Source organism: Lissotriton vulgaris, chromosome 1_1 (genome assembly GCF_964263255.1).
Source record: "Lissotriton vulgaris chromosome 1_1, aLisVul1.2, whole genome shotgun sequence".
Lineage (NCBI taxonomy): Eukaryota > Metazoa > Chordata > Amphibia > Caudata > Salamandridae > Lissotriton > Lissotriton vulgaris.
Window position 1 is genome coordinate 2084816626 of NC_141685.1, and position 12357 is coordinate 2084828982.

Here is a 12357-nt window from a genome sequence, read left to right on the forward strand (position 1 = left end):
GAGTTTTATAGCACAGCCCTAGAACTGCAAAAAATCAGGGAGCCTGCTTCCCTCAGGGCCTCCGCACTCGTGTCAGAGGTTCGGCAATCATGGGTGAGTCTCCGCACTCATGACAGAATCTTCTCAAAGATAGTTTTCATTGTGGAGATTCTGCCTGAAGTGCGGAGTCCCCCTCACGACTGTGGAGGCCCTTGGTGAATCAGGTCCACTATATTTTAAACAATGGAAATATAGCATTGTACTCACAGGGACATAAAATAAATTGTCACATGGACTAATATGAAAAAGAAAATATGAAATTGCATATTTCAGACATTATATTACAGCAATCAAAACGGTATCGGAGAGGTGTGTATCATGGGAGCTGTAATCTTTAGAGTGGGGGATAAAAGAAATCATGTATGGCTATGTTGAGAGGAAGACCAGAATTGGCTCAGTAAAGTGGGTGGGTGCTTGAGGAATGAGATATTGGTGGATATAATCTACTGTCAGTGGGACCAGCTTGAGGAAGATACCTTCAATTTCAAGATACAAATGTGATAGGGTAATTCATAGTTGTTGTTTTAAATTAAACTAACACAATGAAATCTGCGAGTGCTTTTTTAGCAGATAGCTCTTTTTCCAGCCAGACCTGTGAATAGCTTGACGTCAAAGTTAGTTTAATTTCATTTGTGATGAAATTGAAAACTTTGCCACTTGTCTAGATAATGATTGAATCAATATGGACATTTTGATTTATTTTTTGTTTTTTTAGGCCATTACTAAGAAGAGATTCTATAAATCACATAGATTCAGTTTGTTTGTATCATATTTAGTTGTGTTCAGTCTCAAGGGCTGAAAAACTATGTGGGCAAAGAACATAAAGTGGTAACAATGTAAGTGCTCTAAGTACACATATTTCTTAAGTGTGAAGTGCAGGGTTTTCTGTGGATGAACATCAATTTTGCAGACACATATACTACCATATTTAGTTGAGTAGTCGAATGACTGTGATATGAGCAAATACAGATTTCCCATAATTAAGGTGGAAAATGCCAATTGCACAAGCAACTTGTTTAAAATCTTGCTCTGAAATTGATGAAGTGGTATACTGGAGTAATGTCAATGACTAATATTCATTTTTCATCACAGATTTAATGCATGCATCTATGTTCAATTTACTGTTCTATTGGATGTCAGCTGACATCTATTGACAAAACAATAATTGCCTGGCGTAAATGGTTTAATCATGCAGTAGTAAACCCCATGCAAGCGTGTGGGTTAGGAGGATCAAGGAGTGGTTGCCCTTGTCAGAGTGTAAATTCCCATATACATGTTAGATTTTAAAACTCCTATCCCTCTCTTTTCCACCATGGATAATGGTTTACTCCAGCTACAGTAACTCCGCTTCTAGTGCGGGAGGATGAGTGAATCCCTCAATAACTTGGTGGGGTGTTAATTTCTTCATGGTGAAAAATTATCTCCTTGCAGAGTAAAAGGAAAAGGGAATAAAATGCATATTTGGATATTGGGGTGTTTGCCTTTCAACAGTGCATAATCGTCCTCCATATACACTAATGCTTTGAGAAAATACCAGCCGTTAACAACTGAATGACTGTAAAAGCACCTGGAGCAGCTTTCCAGGTACACTACAGCTTGGTGTTCTGAAAAAGGCAAAATCATGATTTTGCAGGGAGAGATATTAAAAAGGCAGCAGTAGAGTTGAATATCCACAAGAAAATTAAGAGTTCATGTCTCAGGTTTATGTGGGGTGTGTTGCCTCTCACTCACTATTTCACAATCATGTAAAAGTGAACTTTTCAAAACAAAACACTTAGGCTAAATTTATTAGTAGACAATGAGATAAAGTAGTGAATAAAACAACAATGTATTGTTTCTTCCATATTATGTTGATGAATTTGTGAAGGAGTATCAAAGTGGAAAGGACCCTTCAGGTGTCCTTTATACACAGGCATCTTGGCATCGCCTTTACAAAGACTAGAAATAAAAGAGTTAGGACACGTTTTTATACTTAATCAACTGTTTGGGGCACCTAAGAGACCAATCCTTTTAAAACGTGTAGCAGTTTGATTATGATATGCTCACCTTATTGGGCGTAGCAGGACCACCAGGTGAAGAATACACACTCCCTTTCTCCCACATACTCTTTATATTGCGTACACCTTCAGCTGGTAGTGGAAGATCCGAAGCTGCTGGCTTGCCAGCTTTGGCAGCCTTGGTACCCTGAGCAAGAAAACATATTCTAAGTGACTTAGACAAATAGTGACCAAGTATGCAAACGATGTGAAACAAACAGTTAATAACCACATATACAAACATTATGCAAACCTAGGCTAAAGAATATGTAAAACAATGGTAAATTTATAAGCCAATCCTTTGAAGTTGAACTGAGGTCTGTTTCTTCATAATCATATATCACCTGCAACCATGTGGACATGGTAAGTTGCTGCTTTATTGTCACAGTGTAACAAGTTAGAATAATGATGATGAACGAGCTACCTGTGAGGAAGTGTACATTTTTAATGAAAATTTACCACATGACAATGTATAAATGCGTCTGGACATTAACATAGGAAATGCATGTCAATATAGAGGTTAGAGAAAATGTGCTTTTAATAAACGTGTAAAAAGAGAAAATGCTGCTTATTTCTGTAGAAAGCTCCCATTTCTGTCATTCTTTCAACGCTAGGCCTCAATACTTTCTGTTATTCCTTCCTTTCCCTTTAATAAAATAAATGCCTTTTTGTAAATGCTGTTTTAACCTTATAATTGAACTGTAGAACGTATTTGTGAAATATGCTGTTTTCTGCAAAATGTATTTCTTTTCTTCCTTACACGATATGACTTCATTGTATTTTAGATAGTTACCTCTGACACATGGTTATAATGAACAAGTATTAAAATAGGAAATGCATGTCAATATAGAGGTTAGAAAAAATGTGCTTTTATTGAACGTGTAAAAAGAGAAAATGCTGCTTATTTCTGTAGAAAGCTCCCATTTCTGTCATTCTTTCACTGCTAAACTTCAATACTTTGTTATTCCTTCCTTTTCCTTTAATAAAATGAATGCCTTTTTGTAAATGCTGTTTTAACCTTATAATTGAACTGTAGAACGTTTTTGTATAATATGGCATTTCTGCAAAATATATTTATTTGCTTCCTTACCTGATATGTCTTCATTGTATTTTAGATAGTTACCTATGACACATGCTTATATTGAACAAGTATATTGCTATAGATTCGAGTCTCATGATCTAACCAGGACATGCTAGACATTATTGCTTCATTTCATAGAGTAGCCCATTGTTACACAATGGGACACTGAACAGCTAACAGAGTAGGCTTGCAAAGGTTCTCATGAGAACCTTCCTAGATGTATCTTTTTGTAATACGCTGTAGGAACATTCAAATAACAACATGTCAACATGTACGTTTACCTTGGGAATCAAGAGAGAAGATGATGGACCATCAGAAGATCCTTTCCTATTGGCTAAAGATGATTCAACATTCGGAGTTTGCAGCATGTTGTGTGCTTTTCTATATTTTACGTGCTCCTAGTTAGAGATGCAATGCATTCTGTGCACAATTTTCCCCTACCATGCCCTCTAGAATGTGCTACTCCTGCCTGACATTACAGCACAATTTTCCCCTACCATGCCCTCTAGAATGTGCTACTCCTGCCTGACATTACAGTGAGCTACTGATAACAGTGATTTTTCTGTTATTCTGTCGCCTTTTTGAATACTTTCTCCATGCTGATTATAGCTACTGCAGTGATTATTTTGTTAGACCTCTGTTAACAGTTGTCACTGCAGCTATTGGGGAAATCAGCTGAGTTTCGAGAACTAATCTTTATGGGGAGTTTGACCTCTTGTAGCTATTAGCCTGATGCTCCATGTTTTCTTTGCTCTTTTCCAAATGTACCCTTTATGGGTTCTGGCTAGGATAGGTTAGGTTTTTTAGATTAAGATAGTTATTTATCCCACTAAGGAACACAGTTATTTTGTGTGCTAATTCTAAACAGCTTTTTCTTGATATTTCTGTAAGCAGACTTATTTGATTAACCTAAATAAAAAGACACAAATACATACTAATCTCTTATTAAGAAAACAACTATTCTCAAACTTCACCAAACCTCTCATCATTGACTAAATATTAAACACTATAAGTTGTTGATTAATTTAGAATTGTATTCGGGTTGGGCTCCATTCTAACATGGTGGTAAAGACTCACCTACCTGAAGAGGAAATTGACGTGGAAATTAGTTTCAAGGTAGAGTTGTTTATAACATTTTTATGTGATTTCCGAGCTCACACGACCACTGAATGTATCAACATAAGCCTTGCAATCAATCATTGAAAAAACTAAGTTTGAGAATTTTACTCCATCCTTGTTGTAGGGGACTGACCTCCACATAGCCAACACAACACAGGGGGAAACCATACTGATGAAACATTTGAAGAACATTTGCACCACTGTGAGTGACATTGCTGAAAATATGTCCTCTTTTTAAAATCTCCTGAAGAAATTGCCTTCTCATTTAGATGAGAAAAAAAAAATTGAGTTGGCAAGATTAGGAAGAGAATGGAGCAACTGGATGCCTCGACCCAAAAACAAGGAGGGAATGAACATCAACAAGGAGTATTTAAGATATGTGAATATATAGTATGCTTTGAAAGTGCTTTAGAGACCCTATAGACTGCAGCTAGATCATCATGCATCGCATCGAAGCCGTAGGCGCTCCGGACATAGCAGAGGGAGGATACATTGAGACTCTAATCCCGGGGTCTCCAACCAGTCGATCGCGAGCTACTGGTAGCTCGCTGGCACCCTGTCAGTAGCTCGGGACCTGACTTTCAATGTAGTATCCTATCGTCGTTGTTATGTTTATTTTTAGGCTCTTTCAGCCCTTCATTTTTTCCTCCGTCAAAGGAACCTGCTGCTCCTGCTGGCTAATGGAGCCTATCTGCCTACTAGAACCAAGAGGCCTGCCTTAAGGTGCCTGCATCGTGCTTTGACCTTGCCTGACTTGGAGGCCGGAACGAGAGCCTTGCAGGCACAATTGTCTCTACATAAAGCAGCACAGGCGCTGCAGCACTGCCCACATTAGGGACAACTGGACCTGCATCAGGTTTGTGGACAAGATCACTTTTATTCGAATGCGTGTGCAATGCTTTGTATTTTGAGCTTTTACAGCCCTTTTATATGTGTCCGCCGTCATAGAAACCTGCTGCTCCTGCTGGCTAATGGAGCCTATTTGGGGGAGGGTGAAGTGGCTGACGTACAGTGTCAGCCTGCTCACGAGACCTGCTGTATGCTGCCTGCATCGTGCTTTGACCCTGCCTGACTTGGAGGCGGGAACGGGAGCCTTGCAGGTACAATGGTCTCTACATAAAGCAGCACAGGCGCTGCAGCACTTCCCACACTAGGAACGAGAAACTTTTTTTTCCAAATGCGTGTGTGCATTGCTTTTTTCTGGCATCTGAAACACGAGCCGTTTCCAATGCTCAGGAATCTTGTATGCCTAAAAAAAACATGAGGTGGGATTATATGATACAATTTGTCTGGGTAGAATAGATGCACATTGAATTTTATCTATAACAACGTTAGTTTCAAATCACTAAATATCGTCTGTCAACTTCTAAATGTGTCTTTCAATACCTGCATTTGCATTTGCTATTGCATACAATCTGTCATAGATGGAGCAGTCTGTGCTCGACATCCTTCCAAACGTGGCGATGACTAAGATACATCATTATGTTGAGTAATTGGGAAGTTTCTCTTTTGATAGCAATGACTGCTCATGTGTGGAGTAGTCTTTGGATAATGGCTATGCTTTGTCTGGTTTAAAATGAGATTTGTATTGTAATGCAGTTGTGGGTGTATAATGCAGTGGAAAGCTTACAATTGATATACTATTATTTATTTTAAATCCATTTGAAACACTGTTTTAAGTTAATCATTACAATTAAGCACCATTTGACAGGCATCTTTGATTTTTAAAGAAATAATGTAACTTGCACATTATTACTGCCCACAAACCGGAACCAGGACAATCATTTTACGTGTTTATTCACTAAATTTTAATGAAATTAAGGGAGAAATGTAAAATTAGGTTCCTGACTCCAGTTTGTGCTCATGAAGAACTTCCAAGTCCAAGAGGTACTTTATTCTAAAAAAAAATCCATGTGAAATGGTGCCTTAAGTAAATGACAAAGGGAAAAAAAATGAAGTGTTAATTTTATGACACAATGAACATAAAAGGCTTGAGACTTCACTTTAAATTGATCCCATTTAAAAAAAGTAGCTCACCCCTGCAGAGGCCATATTTTTCTGTTGTAAATGGGGTCAATAAATAACATGGAGAGTTGAGCATGGGCCAAGTGAAGGATCTGTGGCCCATACCTTCAACGAGCAAAGATTTGCAAATAATGCAAATAGTGACACTAAAGTCATACAAAAATATGATGGAGTCTTTTTAAAAATCACTGTGTTTATTTCTCCTTCATGCAGGAGCATTTCACGTGAACATCCGATCATATCACTACTTTGAGAGGCATTATTAGAAGTAATAGCTTTTGAACATGAAATGGACTCCCACCATCCATGATGACAATGCTATATTAATAATAATAACGAAGTGGCAATTCATGTGCACCATACTTGTGACGTAAGTTATTATTACATGGAGCCAATGCATACTCTGGCAGCGGGCATGTTTGTACAGCGCACACCCTGAACTCAGGCATTTCAAGGTCCCGTCATGTGAGAATTTAGAAAATTGAGGCATTATGTAATAAAATGATTGTAATGCAGCATTTATATCGTCATGTGCTTACTACCCTTATGTAGGGCACTGAAGCACCTACCTACATAATCCATGTAGGTAGGCTGTGTGGTTAGAAAGGTTTTATTTTTATTTTGTGATTCTATGTGGTAAGTGTTTCTATATTGTGCTTGATGACCACCGAGGTGCAGTTACAGAGTTATGAAACATAGGAGTTTGGTGGATGAGGAGGTGTGAGAGGCAGATGTGAAGTTTATGGTTTTAAGTATGCTGGCAGCTGTGAACAGCACTGCAGGTCTGTGTGGTTTCTTATGATTGTAGTCTTCGCTGGTTACTGCAGAGGTCGGGCGCACACAATGTGTTGAAGAGGAAAGCCGGGACTAATAAAAGCTTTCTGGTTTCATATTGTGCATTGCAGGCACTAAATAAGTATCTCTTTATCCCTAGTTAGTGAAGCTGGGTATTTGGGGGACTTTGGAAATAATCTGCACATTACTCGGCCTTTAGTAGCTCACGCGGATTTTCACGGATCAGAAGTAGCTCTCGCTATAGAAAAGGTTGGAGACCCCTGCTCTAATCAGTACTTCCCGTAAACTGAGATGTTGGTAGTACTGCTAGTGCACCATTTTGAGATCCAGAAGGTGCTTTCCGTACCCACAACAAGCTCTGGCACAAAGGTGCATTGGGCTAAGGGGAAAAGGCGAAACACTGTGTCTCTAGAAAGAAGTACTTGTCCATTAAAGGTGACAGGATTAATGAAAATCAGAACTGTGTCTTACTACACCATGAAGAAGGCATGACATTCATACATGAGGTCATACCATTTTTTCATGTCTGGATTTGCTGGCTTTAGGATTCTGAGTGCCGTACCACAGTATTGCACCTTTGCTTTCCCACTAAAGCATGAACTGGGCATTGGATTTACCTAACTAACGGTTGGCATATTTAACTTTCTTTTACCTCTCTAATAAGGCTACGCAAGAAATGCACCAATGGCATAGAATTTAAATGCCATACATGGGGTGCATTATTTCTTTCCATCACTCACAGATGACAATGCAGTGGCATATGGTAGAGAAAAGCGCATGTCACTTGTTGAAAAATCGATTTTTATATTTGAAATAAGTCACTTCTTAAGTGTGCCTTGAGAGCCTACATTATTCGTTACTTCATTTATGATAATGTGGAACACTGCACATTGGAAATAGTATGGCCTTACAGTGGCCAAATGTACAAAAGCAGTTTTCACTATACAGGTTAACCGAATTTTTTAGGAACAGGCCTTCATTGGATTTACATTTTTATTTCCTATCTTTGAGTGTGAAAGTGCTACAAAAGTTATTTTTCACATAGTTTTAAAATTCTAATTTAGTGATGAAGGTAGAACTTTAACAATGTTAGCAGAAAGGTAACACTGAGAAACTGCACTTCAGGCTGTTTCAAAGAAAACTGGTTTAAAACTAGGTTGGCACTGAGCCCTTTGTGGAGGCTGGATGTACATTCCTTGCTGGAAGTTATTGAACCTGCTCCAAAATGCAATGACTTGGCCTCTGTCCCCGGATGGCAGTCTATTGTCACAAATGACCATTTACCCAAAATGAATTATCATGGAAGGGAATGGGAAGAGCTGGCAAAATAAAGAGCAGCCTTAGCACTTCTCTTTTTTGACTTGTTGTTGGCAAATGGGACTATTTCCATTCATGCCCAGAAACAGTCTAGACTCCCTGCATGCAACTTCAGCATGAGGGAACACCAGTGTGTGCCCTCTGACAGGGAAGGGTTCCTCATTTGAATAGAGGAGTGACTAATTGAGGACCAGGGTCCATCCAGATGGGGGAAGGAATTGTCATCTTGGATTTAGGGCTTCTTGGAATGTTTTGCAGTAAAACAAAGAGGAAGTGTTGAAAGAAAAAGGAGGTGTGGATAGTGCAAGAGAGTAGCCAGCACTGAGTATATGAAATTATCCAATCAATGGCTAGTGCACAGGAAAAGGCTGGTACCTTAGCATAAACTGTCCTGATCCTGAGAATAAAACAGCAGGATAGAAAAGGTCTCTGACTGAAGGCTAGAATAGAGAAGATCTAAGGACTTTTGCCTCCTGCTGGCATCCACAGGCCATAACTGCGTTCTAAGTGTTAAATGGTTGCTTGCACCAGGTACAAAAAAAGAGGAAGGTCCCCTGACCACAAGAGGGCCGAGCTAACCACTGTAGACTGTACACTACAGGAATCCAGGATGGAGAGACCTCATGCCTAGTTACATGAGCAGAGGATCATAGTGCTACCGTAGCAACAAGGATGAACTTTCCCAGCAGTTGGAGAAACCTGGGATCAGTCATTTGTTCTACTTTTGGAGTGGGTAGGAACCTGGACACCCAGCTTGCCACAATCCTGTGACCTCCAGTTCCTGCTTGTTCCAGACTGATCCAGTGACACCTTAGCTGCATAGGCTTTCCCACTTACCGTTATTTCCGACAACAAAAGCCTGTCTCCCCCAGAACCTACTTAATGCAGGCCACAGCGCGACCACGCAGTGGATGCCCTGAAGGCACACCAAAGACAAGCCTGTCTGCACCCGTCCATGCCTGGACAGTGCAAGGCGCCACAACCCATAGCACTCCAGACTCCAAAGATCCACCATTGTCGAGCTCTACACCCTTGATTACAGACGTTGCAAAAAACACTACCACTGTGTCGACTAACGCTCCACGGTAGGACCGTTCACCTGCACTCACTGCCACTTCCCCTGCCACTGCACACACACCAGCCAGCTGACCAGCACCACCCCGAACACACCACAGACACCACCTGAACAAAAGCACCAAAATGCATGCTCCCTTCTCAACACTCGCTGACGATGCAAGCATTCCACTGAATTATGGGACGTCATCTCCTCCCTCGCACCCGACAGTCTTCTTTACTGAGACCAGGCTCAACACTACATCCGACCCTGACATTGCCACAGTGATCCCCAGCAGATATAAAATCACTCACCAGCACTGCGTCAACAAGCTGGAAGAAGGAACAGCCACCATCCACAAAGAAACCATACAGTGTACCACCCACGCCGAAAACACAACCGCCCCATAGAACATCTCAACTTGATGAAGAACAACTGCCTGCAGCTGAACACAGACAAGATTGGAGTACTGATCTCTGGCAGGAGCAGCAATAGATGGAACGACACCTGGTGGCCATTTGACCTAGATTCACATCCATTCCCTCCAACCAAGCAAGAAACCTCCGAACCATCATTGACAACAAGCTCACCATGAAATCACATATCAATGCCATCTCCTCCGCCTGCTTCCTCACTCTGAGAATGCTAAGCAAGATCTTCAAGTGGCTACCCTACACACAAGCCGCACAGTGAGGTACAAGCCCTCATCACCAGCCAACTGAACTATGGCAATGCCCTCTACGTAGAAATCGCTACACACTTTCTACAGTGACTTCAGAACATACAAAACGCCATAGCCAGACTCATCCTTCCCCGACAAACCCACATTACACCGTACCTCAGGAAACTCCATAGGCTCCCTGTACACAAGAGATGCCAATTCAAGCTGTTGACACATGCACACTAGGCTCTATTCAACCAAGGACCCGCCTACATTAACCACCGGCCTGAACTTTAATCAACCATCGAAAAGACTAAGCTATACCTCCCTTCACTTGCCTATACTCCTACATCTAACGAAGCAAAAGTGGAAGACGCTCCTACTCCCTCATTGCAAAAATGATCTGGAACAGCCCCACACACCTCTGGTCCATCATTTCCTTTCTGTAATTCTGAATGGCCCTCAGGACCTGGCTGTTCGAATAAGCCTCCAGGCTTGCAACACCTGGATACCCTATTGTGTGAATGACTGCGCTTTACAAATCCTGATTGATTGAGAATTCCCCATGGAAAATGCCCTTTAGGCAGTTGAGAATGCCAGTTTTGCCCTGCTCAATATTTTTTGATAGGCTGATATTGAGTTCAGGGGGATCTGGTCGCAAAGGTATCAGGTCTCATTGAGACTGGTTAGAAACTTTAGCAGTACCATACTGGTGGATTCAGAGAGCCAAAAAAAAAATGACTGTCCAAAAGTAAAACCTTTAGCCATGACGAGATGGCTAAGCTATCCCAATGGTGAAGTGAGATTGGTGGCTGTAAAATTCAGCTTTGTCATACTCTAAGCTCTTGGTGGGAAAACCAACGGCTACAGCAGGAGCTCAAAGCCAATGTATCCAAGTTCGAGAGACTTTTGGCGGCTTCATACTTGGACCTTGTTTTACAGGAACAAAACGAGATTCAGCATAAGACAACGTCCTAAGGTAAAAACTGACCTACTTACCTTAGCCGACCTCCGTTCCATTACGGTTGGCCTGAAATCAATTTTAGGTGCAGTAAAATGCAAACTCATCATTTTCGTTGGTGCTGTAAGCACTTTTTACCTTAAAACTTCATAACTCCAGTTCCTTTTATGCGATTGTATTCTTTTTGGTATCTTTGTCTTTATTATTATTTCTCTATTGCTCTAAATGTTTAGTGTGTTTTTTTCTTTACTTTAAAATTGTTTGGGTTGCTGGGACTTAACACACTTTTCTCTGGTTAGTTGCTTCCTGCTTATGCCACTGCTACCAGAGGTTGAGCAAAGTTTCACTGAGAATTAAGTTATGACCCATCTAGGGTGTGCTTATTGAGTTGGGAAGGTTCCTCCTTTCCCAAAATAATAATCTACTACGCAAACCATTAAAAGAGAACTACTGAACATGAAAGTAATCATACCCCTGTTGTACAACAATTATTACAGCAATAACTCAGTTGTGAAGAAAGAACATGTGTTAAATTGAATCAATGGGTTCCAATCTACACATGGTCTCCAACAATCTCAGTCCCTAAAGGAATATAGATTTATTCTTCTCTACTGATCAGAACAAACTAGTGCTACCAATAGCTCCCATCAGTGCCATTTTTATTCCCACTTTATCCATTAATCAATCAATTGATCAATCAACTAAGTGGCTTGTAAAGCACGACAATTCACCCATGAGTGTCTCATGGTGTTGGAGTGGCTAGCTACTTCATGGTGATTCATTTGAACAGCCAGGTCTTGAGTCCTTTCCTGAATTGCTGGAGCAAAGAGGCATTCCTGATGTGTAGGTGAAGGACATTTCAAGATCTGGCCACCGTGTGCGAGTAGGAGCATCCTCCTCAGTTGCTTTGGTGGATCCAGGTGGTATCTGCGAGGAAGAGGGAGGCAGATCATAGGTGTCCGGTCGGTTGGCAGAAGGTATTTCATTTGTTGATGCATGCTGGTCTTTCGTTGTGCAGGGCTTTGTATACTTGAGTCAACATCTTGAACTGGAATCTTTTCTGGAGCGGGAGGCAGTGTAGCTTCTAGAGGTGCGTGTGTTGTGGGTTCATCTGGGTAGGTCGAGTATGAAACTAGCCCCTGAGTTCTGTATAGGCAGGTCATTACACCGAGAAAAGTCCTCTTGGTTTCAGCATTGCCATATTTATTATAGTTTGTGTTTACTCCATGCTCTTACTATTTACACACATTACTGATGTCTACTGAACAT

General features: G+C 40.8%; 1 protein-coding gene across 13 annotated transcripts in view; it reads right to left on the reverse strand.

The window, feature by feature from the left end:
- Positions 1-12357, reverse strand: part of CALD1 (caldesmon 1) — a 555479-nt gene that overhangs the window by 32459 nt on the left and 510663 nt on the right. For all 13 annotated transcript variants that reach the window (XM_086921091.1, XM_086921074.1, XM_086921047.1 and 10 more), the window contains one exon: positions 2086-2223. In XM_086921091.1, coding sequence (XP_086777217.1) covers positions 2086-2223 — 138 coding nt within the window. The remainder of the gene's footprint in view (positions 1-2085; positions 2224-12357) is intronic.